The sequence below is a fragment of the Macaca nemestrina genome, chromosome 12 (genome assembly GCF_043159975.1).
Source record: "Macaca nemestrina isolate mMacNem1 chromosome 12, mMacNem.hap1, whole genome shotgun sequence".
NCBI classification, from domain to species: Eukaryota; Metazoa; Chordata; class Mammalia; order Primates; family Cercopithecidae; genus Macaca; species Macaca nemestrina.
Window position 1 is genome coordinate 76,269,707 of NC_092136.1, and position 18,496 is coordinate 76,288,202.

At 56.3% G+C, this 18,496-nt stretch overlaps 1 protein-coding gene across 2 annotated transcripts in view; it reads left to right on the top strand.

The window, feature by feature from the left end:
• Positions 1-18,496, top strand: part of LOC105468793 (calpain 5) — a 54,733-nt gene that overhangs the window by 23,990 nt on the left and 12,247 nt on the right. For both annotated transcript variants that reach the window (XM_011719153.3, XM_024788801.2), the window contains exons 3-4: positions 2,823-2,954; positions 18,244-18,452. In XM_011719153.3, coding sequence (XP_011717455.2) covers positions 2,823-2,954; positions 18,244-18,452 — 341 coding nt within the window. The remainder of the gene's footprint in view (positions 1-2,822; positions 2,955-18,243; positions 18,453-18,496) is intronic.

Here is an 18,496-nt window from a genome sequence, read left to right on the forward strand (position 1 = left end):
TCTGCAGAAGCCGCCGTGCAGGTTGGCCCTGGGGCACCCTGTGGTGCCAACTGGAAGGAGGGGCCAGGTCTCAGGAGCTGCTCATGCCCTTGGGGGCATTCTAGCCTTTTCTCTGACCCTCTAAAACTCTGGTTATTCTGGGCAGAGGTGACAGGCAGGGTCCCCATCTTGGTGGGAACTAGGGGCCCTCTGCCCCATTTTCCCTTGCCACTGCTCTGCTCCACGATCTGTAGAGTCCCTACACAGCCCTGCAGGGATGGTCATTTATCTCGTCTGCATGGGTGAGGCCCAAAGTTGCACAGCCAGTAGACAGGGAGCAGACATTCAAATTCTGTCTTCCTGCCTCTTCCGCCCTCTGCTGGCCGCCTGTGGTAGGATCGCAGAAGCTCTTGGGATGGAACTAGTTCAGGAGTGCCTGTTGGAGTGGAGGCAGGCAGAGGGCTGCTGCCATCTGCCCGTGCTGTGTGGCCAGGGCATGGTATTCAACCTCCCTGGGCCTCAGTTTCCTTATCTGTAAAAGGGAACTATTGCCCACCTCTCAGTGCCATGGTGAGGATGGATTGTGGTGCTAGCAGGATGCCTGGTGCATGAAAGGCATGTCTCAGTGTTTGCCGGTCCCCACCCTCCACTGTACCCACAACCCCTGGGGAGTAGTGGCTTCCTCAGCTCAGTGAGGCAATGGGAGAGGAGGAGGGGCCTGCTCTGTTCCCTGGGCCAGGGCTAGGGATCAGGCCAGGCCCCACCCCTAGCTCAGGCCTTGGGGCGGGATGATTACAGCTGCGGGAACACAGGGTGAGCTGACCCTTCCTGGTTGCATCTCTTGGTGCTGGAGCCACCCATGGTGGTCTGGGCAAAGCTTCCTAGCACGTGAACATTGAAGGAGACTTTCATTCGCTTTGGGTCAGGCCCTGGGCTTAGTACTTTACATACACTGATTTCTCCTCGCAAAGTAGAAATTATTGGCCATGCACGTTGGCTCAAGCCTGTCATCCCAGCACTTTGGGAGGCTAAGGTGGGAAGATTGCTTGAGCTCAGGAGTTTGAGACCAGCCTGGGCAACATAGTAAGACCTCATCTCTACAAAAAATTTAAGAGTTAGCTGAGTGTGGTGGTGTGGACCTACAGTCCCAGTTATTCATGAGGCTTAGGCCAGAGGATCGCTTGAGCCTAGGAGGTTGAGGCTGCAGTGAGCTGTGATTGTGACTGCGCTCCAGTTTGGGTGACAGATGAGACCATGTCTCAAAAAAAGAAAAAAAAAAACCCCAAATCCAACAACATAAAGAAATCGTTGTTCCTACTTTATAAATCAGAAAGCCGAGGCGCAGAGAGCTCGCCAGACTGCCGAGTGAGGAGCTGGAATTCAGTCTCCAGTCTGAAACCAAAGCCCATGCTTTTGCCTTTCACAGCACTGCCCCAGGGAGCTTTTAAGGAAAATACCCCCACCGCAGGAAGAGGTGGAAAACCCAAGCCAGAGCTCCTTGGGCAGCATCAGGTGCAGAGGGCAGCTGGTACTGGAGCCCCCCTGGGGCAGGGTCAGGTGCAGAGGGCAACTGGTACTGGAGCCCCCCTGGGCTGCCTCTCTCTTGGCAGGCAGGGCAAGGGGCTTCCAGAAATTAGGAAGTGCTGGGCCTGAGAGCAGCCAATTGCTCATGGATCATTCCCTGGTCAGTGGCTGCCCTGGCCAGATTCCCTGGCTACGTCTCATGGAGCAGCCTCTTGGGCCATGCCCGCCGGTCTCTGTAGAAAATAAAAATGGAGGCTGGGTGCGGTGGCTTATGCTTGTAATCCCAGCACTTTGGGAGGCCGAGGTGGGCAGATCACCTTAGGTCAGGAGTTTGAGACCAGCCTGGCCAACATGGAGAAACCGTGTCTCTACTAAAAATATAAAAATTAGCTGGGGATGGTGGTGGGCCCCTGTAATCCCAGCTACTTGGGAGGCTGAGGCAGGAGAATCGCTTGAACCCAGGAGGTGGAGGTTGCAGAGAGCCGAGATTGCGCCACTGTACTCAATGCACTCCAGACCCCAGCCTGGGCAAAAGTGCGAGACTGTGTCAGAAAAGAAAAGAAGAGGGGAGGGGAGGAGAGCGGAGGGGAGGGGAGGAGAGCGGAGGGGGAGGGGAGGGGAGGGGACGAAGTTTTTACCTCACTTGAGTTTTTGTTCCACTTGAGCATTTGCTTGCTGTGTGCCTTTGACAAGTCACAGTCCCTCTCTGAACCTCCATTCCTCACCCATACAATGGAATGACAACTCCTCGCTCCTTGGGCGGCATGAGGATCAGATATGAGACTGTACGAGTCAAGTGCCTTGCGGGGCCTGGCCCACTGCTCCCCACTGGCCCCTCACTTTGTGCTCCCCACATGGGATTTGGGTGTTTGCCCCATGCCTGCACTCCCACCCCACTTAATCCTGCTGGGCCCCTGTGGGCTGGCGGGGGTGGGCACTCGGGCTGCTGGTGCTGGAGACAGAAGGGAACAGAGCTTTTGCTGGTTAGGGAGGGGCGCAGCGGGCAGAAGGAAGGCAGTGCCCTGGGTCTGGCGCTCTGACGTCTTCCCACAGGTTCTTCATCAGCAAACCTTTAGCAGAGGAGCCCTCTCCAGCCAGGAAGGGGAGAGGGATCCCAGGCAGGACCACGGGGTAAGGGGCAAGCAGGGAGCAGATGGGCCACATGGGGCCCCAAGTCTGTGGTGGGAGGCAGGTGACTCTCCATGCTCACAGTCACACAGCAAGTCTGTCTGTCATGTCTGTGTCTGCCATGTCCTCTGCCATGGGGGGCATCCGCATGCTCCTCAGCCCCTCACGCTCTCTCCTCACCGTCTCTGCAGGACATTTGCGAGGACCCCCGCCTCTTTGTGGATGGCATCAGCTCCCACGACCTGCACCAGGGCCAGGTGGGCAACTGCTGGTTTGTGGCAGCCTGCTCGTCACTTGCCTCCCGGGAGTCGCTGTGGCAAAAGGTGAGGCCTGGGGCAGGGTGGGGCAGGGTGCTGGGGAGTGTGAACGCAGCCTGCGGCTCTCACTGCCAGACAGGCGGAACCTGAACGTGGAAGATGAGACTTTCAAAAGCCTGTGCCAGGGATGGGGTGGGGGACCCCAGTTCTGGCCGAGCGTCAGAATTGCCATCCCTCACCCTCCAGCTGGGCAGGCACTGGGAATCTGTGGGGCTCCCAAGGTCATTCTGATATGTTCTCCCCGTCCCCGTTGTTGGGGACACTTGGTGGATTAACACACACCTGTGAAATGTGGAAGCTGTGTGCATCACATTTAGTGTGCAGTGTACACCTCTGGTGGGGCTCAGGAGACCCCTGACAGACACAGACCTGCTGCGTGACTCGGCTGGTCGCTGTCCTCCTCTGGGCCTGACTTTTCCCAGTTGTTGAGCAAGGGTGGGTTGGCGATCCCCAGCTGCACGACTCCTGGTTCTAAGCTCTGGTGTTCTGGACTAGGGCCAAAGGGTTTGGGTTGGAAAGAATGGGCTCTGGTCCTGCAACCCGACCTCCTATCCCAGCACTTGGCAGAGGGGCCTTATATTCAGTTCACAGGAGGCAGGGAGACCAGAGTGGAGGCAGACCCTGGCTTCCTGAAGAATTATTGTCAGGGACTGCAGGGAGACTCTGGTCATGGCCCCTTGCTCATCCCTGCCCTTCTGCCATCCCTTGGGAGGGGCTGGCAGTGGGGCTGAGGAGCACTGGACACCTGCATCTCCCAGGCTTGGCAGTGAGCCTCAGCGCTTGGTAGCTTTGGAGCTGGCCTCAGGTGACTCATCAGCAAAATCAGGACAATCGGAGTGGCTGTCTCTTGGGGAGTGGTGAGGGTGGGACCAGATGCTGCACTCAACAAGCCTTGTGTGGCGTGGTGCTTGGCCAAAGGTGGCCGTGCCTACCAGCATTATGATAATTAATATCATAGAACATACAGGTAAGGTACTCCTGTGCAAGACTGAGATTTTCCTCATTCTCTGAGGTATCCCTTGGCCGTCAGAGGGAGCAGTGCCCTTGGGCGAGGCTGAGACTCTGATAGGTGTCTTGCTCTTGAGTCTGCAGAACAGGGGTGTAACCTTTCAAAGCCACTCCAGGGTGGGCATCCCTGAGGCCTAGCCCCAATGGTCCTGCAGGGTAGGAGCCCTGCCTGCTGTAGGGCCCCTGGGGCCTTGGCAGAGGCCACGGTTGCAGCGTGTGGATGTGGGTATTCATGGGGCACCTGAGCCAGGAGGGCTTCCGAGAGCCACCCGTTGGCTCATTTTAGTTCTATGCCTGAAGGCCCACAGAGGGCTGGAGCCTGGTTCTGTGCTCTGGGTGTCGGGCTGGTCCTCACTCTCCAGCTTCCAGGCTCCCACCCCCTTCTCTGAGCCCAGAACAAGGTCCCCCTGCCTTAGAGCCCAGCCCGTGCTAGATGAGGGCTCAGTCAGGGGCTGAAGGGGCACATGGGCATCCTGTAGGGCTGTCCCCACCTCCCACCTTGCCCTGTAATTGCCTGTTTTATCTTTCACCTCCCCCATGAGGTGAGCTCCCCACGGGCAGAATTGGCCCAACGTATATGTCCCTGCCTAGGCCACCAGGGACGTGGAGTAGAGAAGGCTCAGGAGAGTTTTGGGAGCAGAGCTCCTTTCCAAATTGTTGGACTCAGCTACCACCCAGCAGCCCCATGGTCGGCCTTGCTGTCCCAGACCTCCCAGGGCCTTGTGGCTCTGGGCCTCACTCCACTGGGTCCTCTCCTGGGGAGGCCATCCGTCTGGCCATTTGTAGGTGGAAGCCTGTGTGTTCTGCCCTGGGCTTGGCCCCAAGCGGTTCCTGGTGCAGCTCTGCCTCTTACCAGTGAAGAGCGGGCCCAGGACTGCAGGCAGGAGGCCCGTGTTTATCTGTGGGCCAAAGGTTCCTATTGCAGGGGGTTGGGGCACCTGGCCTGGCTGGTCTGGGAGGCTGCCAGGGCCAAGAGGCTGATCTACAGCAGCTTGGGTCCCAGGGAGGCCAGGGTGGGTCTGAGCGCTCCTGGCTAATTGCGCTTTGCCTCCTGTGCTGCTGTGGTGCTAGCCCATGGATCCCAGAAGGAGGCTCAGCGCCCTGCGGAGCTCATTACTGTACCTTCCCTCCCTCGTCCCTGCTGACTGGGCTCTGTTTGTTGTCACCCCTCACTTTCTGGGCCTGTTGCCCTGCAGGGCCTCCTTGTTTTCTCCATGGAAGGGCAGTGGGGGTGCTGCCCAGCCTGAGCTGCACCCTTGCCCTCCCCACCTCACACTTGGGGATTCTGAGCCTCAGACACACTGAGCATCACACCCTTGACACATATGCCCCCAACACACCCCCACACAGGAAGCCACCCTTACGCCTCACAGGATTGGAAGCCAGCCTGACCTGGATCTGATGCCGGCTGGGTCCGCTGCTAGCTGTTTTTGTCCTCAGTGTAAATTGACCTTTCCAGCACCCAGGGTTGTGGAGGATTAAAGGGGCCAGAGGAAGGCAAACCCTTGCCTTTCACACTCTCTGCACATGTTAAATTCCCTCCCCTGCCCCCTTCCAGATGCCCCACCTGCTTCTCTGTTCTGCCAGACATCTCTTAGCCTCGTGCCCTGATCCTACGGGGTCCCTGATGGGGGCATTTTAGCTTCCCCGACTTGATGGTACATTCCCTGAGGGCAGGGCAGTGGACTTCAGGTGACCAGGTTTTAGGAACTTGAAATCAGGATGCAACAGTTTGGTTGAACATTTGCCATTGGCCCAGGCCTTCCCTTGACTCCCACCGCTCCTCCCTCCTGCCCAATCTGTAAGACTCAAGCTCCCGTCACAACCGTCCTCCACCTTCAGCCTCCTGAAGCTCGGTGCCACTCTACTCAGGCCCTCCCCAGGGGTCTTGTGCCCCTAAATCCTCATCAGTAGAAGCTGATCACACCCCCCTTACCCCATCCCTCAGGATCCAGAAATAGGGGATCCTCCTTCCCCAGTGCTGCTTCCGGACCATGGCGTCTCCATACAAGCACTTGGCTTCTTCACTGGGCTCCCAACCTCAGCCCACTGTGTTGCTGTCCCCATCAGCCAGCTGCCCTGGCCAGTCACCTGGGCACAAAGGGCTTGGCTCCTCCCATTTCCCAGCCCATTCTACCCTGAGAACTGTTGTGTCCCAGGCTTTACTGTGTCCGCCCTCTCACTTTGCCCTTTTACCCTTGTCTTAGCTCTTCATCTCCTCTCCATCAGCCTTCACCTTCAGCCACCTCGGTCACTTGCTGCCATGCCACAGCCTGGGCCCAGGACTGCTCTCCCTGGAGGTCTTCAGCCAAAGGCCCGGTCTCTCTGACCTCACCTTCCAGCCATCTTGCTCACTTCCAACCCTGACACTCACCTGCCGCTACTCTTCATTTTGGCCCTGGCCAGTACCTGTGTACTGTCTCCCCACCTGTCCACCTTCCTCTTGGCCTTGGGCTTGGGCCCCATGGTCCATCACATCACCTGTCCCTTGTCAGTGTCATCCATTCATCCGTTCATTCATTCATTTCGTTCATCTGTTCATTCATTCATGCGTTCATTCATGTGTTCATTCATTCGTTCATTCATCTGTTCATTCATCCGTTAATCCATTCATTCATTCATTCATTCGTTCATTCATCATTCATGTAGTCATTCATCCATTCATTTATTCATTCGTTCATTCATCCGTTCATTCATTCATCCATCCGTTCATCTGTTCATTCATTCGTTCTTTCATTCATTCATCCATTCATTCATTCATTCTTTCATTCGTTCTTTTGTTTATCCATTCATTCATTCGTTCTTTCGTTCATTCATTGATTCATTTGTTCGTTCATCCGTTCGTTCAAGAAGCATTTCTGAGGCCTTCTGTGTGGCAGGCCCTGTTCTGGGTGCTGGCCTAGAGTGATGACAAGACACACTTCCTACCCTCTCGGGACAGGTGTGTCACAGGCAAAAACTGAGCAATTCAACAAATAAAAAGCAGAATGTGGTGCTGGAAAGGATGGAAACAGCTCCCCGATATGGAGGAAAGGCACGCCTCCCATGGTAGTTCCTTAGCCAAGTTGTTCCCCTCTCCCCTGCCCCTCCAGCTACAAAGCAAAAGGTTCTGTGAGGATCAGGCAGTTGTACTTCTAGCTGTATGGCTCTCTCAAATACCCTTGGGGGAATTGCTGCCAATGACCTGCAGAGCTGGGCTTGCAGTGTGGTTTTAACAGGACCAGGTGTTCTGTCTGCCTTGGTGCCCCTCTGCTGTTCAGGTAGCCCAGGATCCCACTGATTGATTAGCCACCGTCTCACAATTGAGCGTGCTTGTGGTCTAGACCCTTCAGATTGTTTTCCGTTGTTACACCTTGGCCTTGACTCTGTCCTCTTTTCTGTGTGTGGCATGTTGTGGCGACGGCCACTCTCCAACTCCCATCCCCACCCTCTCCACAACTGCAGCTCCACTCACACATTCCAGTTCTTTCTTTTCCCCAGTATAAAGGCTGAGCTCCTGGTTCTGCCCTGGGCCCTGGGGATATAAACATTTGCCAGATTCTTCCTCTGCCGCAAGTCTCCTGCAGGAAACTGAGGATTAATTCAGGTGGAGTAAGTGGTGGGATTTGGGTAGAAGTGAAGCCTGGTCCTGTGGTGGCCATGGTGCAGGGCTGTGGCACAGCCAGCCGCCAGTGTCACCCGGGTCAGTAATGCTCAAGGCGCAGTCCCGGGCCCAGCAGCATGTCGCCTGGGAGGTGGTTAGGAATGCAGATTCTCAGGCCCACAGAGCCCTGATAAACCAGGAGTTCTGGGAGGGGGTGCAGCAATCTGTGTGTTAAGTCCTGAGGGTGAGTCTGATGCTCACTCAAGTCTCGAGAACTATGGGTCTGGGTGAGATGTGGTAGCTGGGCTGAGATCCTGGCAGTGGGACTGGAGGGGAAGGGTCCCAGGGTGTTTGGGAAGCAGAATCGACAGACTTTGGTGATTGGTGTAGAAGAGTGAGGGGGAGGCGGGTGTCGGGGTGACTCCAAGGTTTGGCTTAGGTGACTACAGATCTCCAATCACTGAGCCCTCTCTGGTCCTGGCCTCTCCACCTGGTCCTGCGGGTCTTTCGTCCTCTCCTGTGTACCTCCAGTGAGGATTGCTCCCCACCGCCCTCCCCATCACTGACTTACGAAGTGCTCGCATCTTCACAAACAAGCCAGCGCCCAGCCCGGCCCTAGTAGTCAGGGCTGTTGCCACAGCAATTGACATCAGCGACCTGGTCCCCAAGGAGCCTGCCACCCTCCGCCTGCCTGCAGGGCCTGCATTATCGCTTCTGTGGGGACTGGAGTGGACGCAGATGGGGACTCCCACCCCTCACACACACCCCATTTTGAGAACTGGGTGGGGCTGGGAAGGGCCAGTGACAAAGGGAGGGGAAGAGGGAAGGGCAGAAGGTAGGCGGGGCACCCCTTTGGTGGCCTCTTCTCTCCACGGCTCCAGGCTCCAGCCCACTTGGGTCCTTGGTATTGGTGGCAGCAGCACTTGGGCCATGGCGGAGGACAGGCCGCAGCAGCCACAGCTGGACATGCCACTGGTCCTGGACCATGACCTGACCAGGCAGATGCGGCTACGCGTGGAGAGCCTGAAGCAGCGCGGGGAGAAGCGCCAGGATGGGGAGAAGCTGCTGCGGCCAGTGGAGTCCGTGTACCGCCTCAACTTCACCCAGCAGCAGCGACTACAGTTCGAGCGCTGGCATGTCGTGCTGGACAAGCCAGGCAAGGTCACCATCACAGGCACCTCGCAGAATTGGACGCCTGACCTCACCAACCTCATGACGCGCCAGCTGCTGGACCCCACTGCCATCTTCTGGCGCAAGGAGGACTCGGATGCCATGGATTGGAACGAGGCCGACGCCCTGGAGTTTGGGGAGCGCCTGTCGGACCTGGCCAAGATCCGCAAGGTTATGTACTTCCTCATCACCTTTGGCGAGGGTGTGGAACCCACTAACCTCAAGGCCTCCGTGGTTTTTAACCAGCTCTGATGGCATCTGCGCCTGCTGCCCTCCTCTCACCCACCTGTGCTCTCCCCTGCCCCTGCCATCTTCCCCCCTATACTTTTGGGGCCATTCTTCTCACTGTTCAGCCTGTCTTGGGCTTGCCCAGAAGCCCCCTGAGTCCCACGCCCTTCCTCCTCTGCTTCTCCCTGGTGCCAGCACTCCGGCTCACAGGAGGAAGATTCCAAGGCTCCATAGCCTATAAGCTGGACTGGCCGCCGCATTGCTCTAGACAATAGAGGCCTACTCGGGGCCAGTGTGCATGGACAGGGAGGCTGGGGCCATCTGCCTTCTCTCTGCTTCATTGTGGGAGAGAGAGACTGAGAAAGACCAAGAGAGACACAGAGACGAAGACTGAAAAACCCAGCATCCACTTCCTCCAGAGTTGGGGAGACGGAGGTGATGGGGCAGTCTCCACGGGGAGTCCAGCAAGCCGGCACTCACTGTTCCCTGGCCTCGGTGCCCTTTGCCGGAGTCTGTGTCTGGGCTGCTGGTCCCACAACACCTTGGCAGCCCTCAGGATGTGGGGCAGGGTTGCTGCAGGGGCAGATTTGGGCAGTGGAGAGTGGCTGGTGCCCTGGAGGCTGTGGAGGCCCAGCTGTGGCTCTTCTGGACCTGACTTCAGGGTGGAGAAGTGAAGAGGGAGGTTACACAGAGATCTGTCTCTACATACACATATCCATGAGAGAGAACGTGCTGTATTCATATGGATGTATTCTAGAGGTCTATTCTTGCCCTAGGAACAAGTGCAATTTTAGATTATCTGTTCGTCATTGTTGCTGGTTCAAGGATGGCTCTTAACAGGGGCCTGGTCCTGATGACCTTGGCCTGGGGGCTTCCTGAGCTAGGAGACTGCAGTTCAGACAGTGAAACAGGGAGCAGATTAGTAAAGGGGGTTCCCTTTGCCTTAGGGGAAGTTGGAGCTGGAGAGAGTGGATTCTCCAGGGCCTCAAGTATCCCCTGCTGGGGAGTCAGGCTCATTTGAGCTTGCAGGTCAGGGAAGGCAAGTGCTTCATCCTGAGGTAGCATCTGTTGGCATTTATTGGGCTTCTTCAGTGCAGCTGAGGGGCGCAGGGTGAAGGCGTGGTGGGCAGTTACGATGGCTGATGGTCCCAAGTGGGCTGCAGGCGGCAGTGGTGTGACGGCAGAATGCTAACCTCTGAGGTCATTGGGTGCAACTCACTCACCAAACAGATGGGGAAACTGAGGCACAATTTTCATCAGATTCAGTTCTGGCTCCGAGCCTCATTCCCCTTCACATTGCACAGTCCCAAAGAGCCCCCCTTTTGGGGGAGTGCCTGACCTGCACCTAACATCAGCCAAGTACAGCTAAGCCACTGTCCCCAGCACCCTGACTTAAGGCCAGTCCTGTGTTTTGTCCTCAGCCAGTCAGAGATGCATCCAAGACATTTCCCCTCATGAAGCAGAGCTGTCAAGGAACTTGCGGCTCTAGAACAGATGCACTGAGGGCCAGAGAGTCAGGGCCGTCCCCCAAGGCTGGGGCTGCCGGGAGGATGAGCCCCACCTCGGAGGTGTGCAGGCTGGGGCAGCATGCTGCAGCTGAGATTCTGTGGGTGGGACAGTGAGACAGTGGCTGCGGGCTGAGCGCTGGTCCATTCTGACTCAGCTCTGGGGCCCGTTCTGGGACAGGCTTGAAGAAGTCCCGGCCGTCGCCTGCCCTGCTGAGCACGCCAGGAGGCCAGGCCCATGCACAGTGGCCCTGCCCTTCTGCCTCTTTGCTTGAGCTCTCCCTGCAGCTCTGGGGACCCTCTTAGTCCCGACTGCCTATCTCCCCAGCCAATCTGTCCCGGGGCCTAAGTGCCTCTGCTGTGCCCGCTGCAGGTCCCCAATAAAGCCTGTGCCCTGGCCTTGGTGGTGTGCATTCTCTCGCCATCAGCCCCCATCCCCTTCACAAGCCCTCACAGCCTCGAGCACCTGCTCCCTGGCCATTTCCCACACTCCCCCAGCCCCTGCCAGCTTCCAAGGAGAAAGCCTGGAATAATCAGGGCTTCACTGAATCTCCTGAGGCTGGCCAGGAGCCTCCAGCCCTGACTGTTTCTCTGGTAGCCCCAGAGCTGCCTCCATGTGGGGTGTGCAGAGAGCTGTGCTGAGGGAGGTGCCATCTGGGCGCTGCCGAGGGTTTGGGGTAGGAAGGTACCAAACCAGGTGCAATCTCGAGTCTCCCTGCCTTGCAGGGCCACTGGGCAGGGTGTGGACGGAAGGGCAGAGTTGTGAGGGGTGGGGTGAGGTCAGACCCATGCCTGGGTTTAGTCTGGCCTCTGTCATGGATGAGCTGTATGTTCTCAGGCAGCTCCCAACCCCCTCCCAGCCTCAGACCTTCCAGAGTGAACAGCTTGGTTCTGTGAAGGCCCTTCCAGCCCCACCCTCTGGGAATTGTCAAACTGCCGGGCTAGACTGACATGGGAAAGATGTAACCCCAAGGCCACGTGACTTTAGTGCCCCACTTGATCCTTCCTCACAGCTCTGTTCCCTCATCACCACTCTCAAACTCACTCATTTTTGGACAGAGACAACTGAGGCCCAGAGGAGGAGGCCTGCCCAGGTCACAGAGGGCATGGAGGGGCTGGAAGCAGGTGTGGGCGGGCCAGGCTCTGGGCCTGTGGACTTTTGGCCCCATGACACTGGCCCCTGGGATGAACTGGGGAGATGGGCCCCACCCACCTGAGAACCCAGGCTCAGACTGGGCTGCCTTCTTTTCTGGAGACCAAGTCAAGCCCTGCCTTGGGGGCCTCACCGGTGGTTTTGTTTCGGAATGAGCCCTGCTTCAAAATCCAACCCCACCACTCTCCTGGGTCTCACAGCCCCTTTCATGCCCACCTCGGAGTAGCTGCTGCCCCCTGGTTTCCCTTTCACACACCCCTCACAGCATGCGCAGAACCCTTCCCCAGCCCCGCACCCAAACCCCCGCCCGTCTCTCAGGGGTCTCTGCTTCCCTGACATCCCCTCCCCAAACTTGCCTTCCAGCCACTCCTGGAGGTGCCGGAGACAGAGGAATCCAGCCTCAGGACAGCAGTAGAGGCCTGGCTCTATCCCCAGAGTGCAGGAATGGCAAATAACCCATTTTCCCTGGAAATCACGAGAAACCACAGGGAAAGAGACCTGCCTTTCCCTGAGCTCTGTGCCCAGAGAGGCAGCGAGTGCGGTGAGCGACCTAGCCCGCCCCACCCTGCCAACTGGATGGCCCTGGGCAACCTCTGAGCTTGTTCCTCATCTGTGAGTTGGGGCCAGCAATGGCACCTCCCTTGAGGCTGTTGTGAGGGTGAAATGGGCAAATGTCCACAAAGTGCTTGAGCTTCCTGGAGCCCGCACACGGTCACCTTCCCTCCCTGAGTTTGCCCATGGTTACTGCCCCATCACCATAGACACAGGGTCTCCCCTCTCAGTTATCCCGGGGGTGGAGGTACAGGAGAACCTGTGGAGAGCTGAAGTGAGTTGCCTGAGGCATCACAGGCCAGTGCCGATGGCAGCAGGCGCGGGGCGGAGGCGTGGGCAGGAACCTGGCCTGGCTCTGTGGTCTGAGAGAGCGGCCATGGGGGAGTGTGTCCCCCTCCGTCGCCATCACCACCTCGGAGCGGCCCAGCAGAGACCATTAGCCTTCACATGATTGCTGGGGAGCCGGAGGCCCAGGGGAGGGGGGGCTGCTCCAAAGCTGGGGATCCCTGCCCTGTCTCAGCCGCCCCATGAACAGGACCCGCCGTGGCCACTCTGGTGCATCGATACCCTGGTCTCTGGTGGAGAGCAGCAGGGCTCTGCTCTCCCGAGAAGGCAGGGGGTGCCCACCACACACATGCACCCATTTCAACACGTGCGCACACCTGCACACACGTCCACACACCTGCACACACGCACACACCTCCGCACGCGCGCACACACCTCCGCACACGCACACACCACATGCGCGCGCACACCTCCGCACGCACGCACACACACCACACACACGTGCACACACACCTCCACATGCGTGCACACCTCCACACGGGCGCACACACATGCACGGAGACTTCCACACATCTCCACACGGGCACACACACACGCACAGAGACTTCCACACATGCGCACACACCTCCACACGCACGCGCACACGCCTCCACACGTGCGTGCACACCTCCACACACACGCACACACACCTCCACACGTGCACATACACCTCCACACACACGCACACACATGCACAGAGACTTCCACACATGCGCACACACCTCCACACACGCACGCACACCTCCACACACGCGCACACACCTCCACACACGCACACACACCTCCACACACGCACACACACCTCCACACACGCACACACTTGCAGGCAGGTCCTGAGCAGCTTCCCTCCCTGGGCTCCTGACTCCCGTCTTCTCTCTGTCACACAGCTGGGCAGAGCCCTGTGTGCCACTACCCTGGGAGGCTTTGAGAGCAGCCACTTTGGTCTAGGTGGGAGTCTCTAGGGACAATCCAGGAGCCAGGGATGCTGTGGTGCACCCATGGGTGGGACCCTGAGGTTTCTGGGCCCATTCTGCAGTGGGTGGCCATTGGTGGATCACACCCCAGGGGGTTATGAGGGAGGCGGCAGATCCCACCAGTCCTTTGCCTTGCTGCCAGGTCAGCCCACGTCAGCAAAGCCTCATAGGCACGCAGCAGGTGGTGGGGAGCTTCTCCTTTCTCCTCTTGGGAAGGAGGTTGACCAGGTCATCTCAGCTCCCTCCCAGCCCTGAGGTTTTCAGACTGTTCTGTGAAGGCACACATGTGTATACCAACACAGATGACCCCTCATGTGTGCACAGCTCTCTACAGTTTATGAAAGAGCTCCAAGGCTGTCTCCTTTAGTTCTCATAACAGCCCTGGAGGTTGTGTAGGTAGATGAGGAGACTGAGACTCAGAGGTGGCCCAGTTGAAAGTGAAGTCACTGCCGTGCACCGCAGTGAGTAATGTGGTATTAAGTCGTGTGTACAGGTCACCAGCCGGTCAGGGCTGCACTGTGACCAGTGCGGGGGATTTTCCTCCCAGGAAGACTCCAGCCAGCTTTGGAGCTGGGCCAGGCCCTGTGCTGGGTGCTGGAGATCTGAGAATGAGTCAGACTTGGCCCCTGTCCCCCAGGAGCTCCTCCCAGTGGGCAGGGAAGAGAGAACCATGCTGGGGTGCCAGGAGAAGGGAGGCATGGGTGTTTGATGGTTGTGGTAGATGGGACCCGAAGGAGGGAGTGTTTGAGGGATGAGGGTGAGAGCGAGGACTGCTGGGCCAGGTAGCTGGTATCCGTGGTGATGGGGAATTTCTACTGTAGACAGCGAGAGGGTAGGGAGCAGAGCCTGATGGACTCCTTGCATCCATCCCTTCACTTTGACACTTGCCAGCCCATGGCTAGTCTTATTTCCTCTACACTTATTTCCTCTACACCTGCACTTTGCCCAGGCAGCATTTCATTTCATCCGTAAATATTTCCGGATGCATCTCTGAATGATAAGGAATCAAAAAATAAAAAATAAAAAAAACATAATACTAACTTTTAAAATAATCCCTTAATTATCATTAAATATCCAGTAATTGTTCTAATTTCTAATTTGTGCTATAAATATGCATAGGTTTTACAATTTATTTGAGTGAGATCCAAATAGAAGTCCGTAACTGCAATTGGTTGATCTTTCATCTTTTATTTTTTCCTAGTAATTTATCTATCAAAGAAACGGGGCCATTTGTCCTGTGGGGTTTCCCATGGTGTGGGTTTTGTTGACTGTGTCTTTATGGTGGTGTTTAACATGTTCTCTGTCCCCTGCATTTCCTGTAACCTGGGACTTAGCTCTAGAAGCTTGATATGGTCTAGGAACAATTTTTTTCTTTTTTTGTCACAGCTGCATCATGAAAGATGTTGTATACTTCATTCAGGGGGCACATCATGGCTGGTTATCTTTCTTTTTTGTGATGTTAGAAACCATCAGTGACCACCGCCTAAATTCATTCATTCTTCAGTGGTCGTAAAATGCTGGTGGTCTAATATCATCATTCCTTTCTCATTTATGAGCTGGAAATCTTTTCCAGTTCAAGACTTCCCTCCATCTACTATTTGGTTACCATGTGGTACAGTTTGTCTACAGAGACAGGATAAATTTCCTGTAATTTTCCAGTTTCAATAAAAAAAGACTTGATTCCCTACCCTCCTCTGATAGTGACTAATTGTTTTTTTAAGTATCATTCTGATCTCATGAATTTGAACATACTTGATGTGTTTTAATCCATTGCTGTTTTTGCCCTTGTTGACGCTCAAATTAGCTCATCTTTGGCCAGCAGGAACCTCTTCAGGATGGTTCCCGAATCCTTTGACGTGGCCCCAGGAGTCTTTGCTGGCTTCCTTGATTTCCGGCATGGCGTGGGAGGGTTTTTGGTTTTTGGTTTTTGGTTTGGAGCACACCTGTCTGGACAGTCTCCCTCCTGCTCAGCATCCTGGCTGACAGCAGAGCAGTTGAGGGGTGAGAAGGCTGGCTTGGGGCCCATCCCGTGCCAAGTGCAGGGGCGGTGAAGCAGGAGGGGAAATGGAGGCCCTCGGGGATCCTAGACTCTGGATCTCCAGGCCCTGGAGCCTCATTAGCAGCTTCTTGAGCCACAGAGGGCTCAGAGCCAAGCTTCCAGTTTGACTAATGATCCTCCCGAGGTCCCAGCAGCTTGCGAGGGCTGCTCTTCCTCCCAGCCATGCAGTCCAGAGCATTCAGAACAGGGCAGGAGCAGAAGGAGGGGGTGAAGGCAGAGGGCCAGGCCCACGTTCTCAGCTTAGGACTCCCTGTCGCTCTGTGTGCTTGGGCAGATCTTGCGTCTTTCTGGACCTCAGCCTTCCCATTTGTGCGGTGGGAATGGTAACCCTCACCCTGTATGGAACCGCCCTTTTTCTTTTGAGACAGAGTCTTGCTCTGTTGCCCAGCTCACTGCAACCTCCGCCTCCCGGGTTCAAGTGATTCTCACGACTCAGCCTCCTGGGTGGCTGGGATTACAGGCGCACACCACCATGCCCAGCTAATTTTTGTATTCTTTTTTAGTAGAGACAGAGTTTTACCATGTTGGCCAGGCTGGTATTGAACTGGCCTCAAGTGATCCACCTGCCTTGGCCTCCCATGAGACCTATTTTTGATACAGCTCTCTGTCCAGAAAGCAAAGTGGGGAGAGTGCCAGGAGTCAGGGTGTTTTCACTTAGAAAGGGCACAGAGTTGACAGAAAAGTCAGGGTGAGGAGGTGGAGGAAAGGAACAGCCAGTGTTGAGCCCTTGCTGGGTTCCAGACAGTGGCCAGGTTGGGAAGTCCTGGGTTTGAACCTTGCCTCCTTCACTCGTGCCTGAGGCCAACCTTCTGCCAGCACCTTCCAGTAGTATCGCCTCAAAAGCCTGTCGTGAAGCTCAGGGGTGCTAGTGTGAGCAGCCTGGCCTTGTGCCTGGGACCCAGCAGGGCTCCATTAGGGCAGTAGTACCTCTCACTGCAGTTAGCATTTTCATTTTCTTGGTCTCACATGTCCCATTAGGGAGCATTTCCCTTTGCCAACATCCCTGTTGATGGTAAAAGATGTGCAAACAAAAGTGTCCTTAATGAGCGTGCAGTGGGGAGCAGCTTTTGGCTGAGGTCTGTACACTCAGGTGAGTGCCAGCCTCCTGGTGTACCTCTGGTTCCTCCGCCTGGGTGCCCCCCATACTTGGAGTGGTTTTCTTCTAGAAGGAGCTGCTTATGATCCCGATGGGGCTCAGCTCCACTTGGTCCCATGCCCAGCGGGGCCAGGGGTCATGCACCCTGACTTGACATTGACAGGGGCACTCCCTTCCCACATAGCCCCGCCTGCACCCTGTGTAGCCTCAGCACTTTGCCTGGGTGCCTCCCTCTCTCACCAGACTGGGACCCTCTTGAGGGGAGGGGCCATGTGACTCACCTGGTTGTCAGTGTCCAGCCTGGGGCTGGGTGCAGAGTGGTCCACAGTGCCAAGGAGCTCATTTTTCAGAGGCAGACAGATCTGGGTTTGAATCCTGGCTTCAAACCAAGGTTGGTCTGCCTCCAAAGCATGTGTGTATTTTCTAGCTGTGTGACCCTGGACGAGTTACATGCCCTGTCTGGGCCAGAGTATTGTCATCTGTGAAGTAGGACTGGATAATAGTCATCTACTCAGAGGTTATCGTGATAATTAGATGGAGATAATTCGTCGTAGTCACAGGCATTTCCCAGATGATTCATAAGTAATAAAATCAGTGTCTCAGTGTCCCCCATCAATGTCTCTGAATTCATTCATTCAGTCAATGCATGTTTACTAAACATACTCTCTGGGCCAGGCCCTGGGCTAGGTGCTGGGTGCATAGCAGTGACCGAGACCTATATGGCCCTGCCCCCAGAGAACTGACATTCCAGTGATAACATCAGACACTGAGCTCAAAGTCACAGAGTTACTTAATTATAACTTGGTAAAGGTAAGTATCTCAGATGAGAGCTGCCAAGGGCCATGAGACTGAGATAGGGGTCCTGGCCTAATCTCAAAAGTCAGGGAGGGCTTCTTGGAGGAGGAGGATGGACACTAAAGGACAAATGGAAGTCTACTGGGTAAAGAGGAGGAAGAAGAACCTGGAGCAGTGAGCAGGGATGGGGGCTGCCATGGGGGAGGCAGAGAAATGAGGCTGGGGGAGTGCATTGAGAGTTTGGGTCTTATTTTCTAGTGAAGTGACAGGACTGGGTTGGTCTGTGTGGGGCGAGAGTAGATGTAACTGCAGACACTGTTACAGTGTCCCTGGGCGGGGAGATGGGGAATTGGGCCAGGGTAGTGCCAGTAGGATGGAGAGGAGGAGATGGATGTCAGGAGGATGGAGGTGCTCAGATTGGCCTGATTTGACGGAGGGAGGGAAAGCGAAGTAGCCAGTGGGGCTGCAGCAAGGGGGACTGCCAGCATTGGGGTGGGCTGGATGGGTGGATGGTGGCGCTGGTCACTAGGCAGGAGCTGGTGGTAGATGTAGACAGAAGTCTCGGGGAAGGTTGCAGGGAGGCATGAGAAAGGGAAGCTCACACACTCTGAGAACAACACAGCTGGAAGGAGGCCCAGGGAGCCTCCACGCCCCGCGGAGATGAGAACCTGAGCCCAGAGATGGGGAAGATTCACTTGGGTCTCACGCAGGCTTGTGGCAGAGTCGGAACCTGAACCCAGTATTCCTTTCCGTTCTGATTCACGGAAAGCTCGCACCCCTGTTTCCTCAGGAAGCCAGCCATCCCCTCACTGTGTCCCCCCATCCTTTCCCCCACTCCCCCCACCCAGGTCATCCCAGACTGGAAAGAGCAGGAATGGGACCCTGAAAAGCCCAACGCCTACGCGGGCATCTTCCACTTCCACTTCTGGCGCTTCGGGGAATGGGTGGACGTGGTCATCGATGACCGGCTTCCCACAGTCAACAACCAGCTCATCTACTGCCACTCCAACTCCCGCAATGAGTTCTGGTGTGCCCTGGTGGAGAAGGCCTATGCCAAGTAGGTGCCAGCAGCAAGCAGGCAGGGGGGAGGTCCAGGGGGGG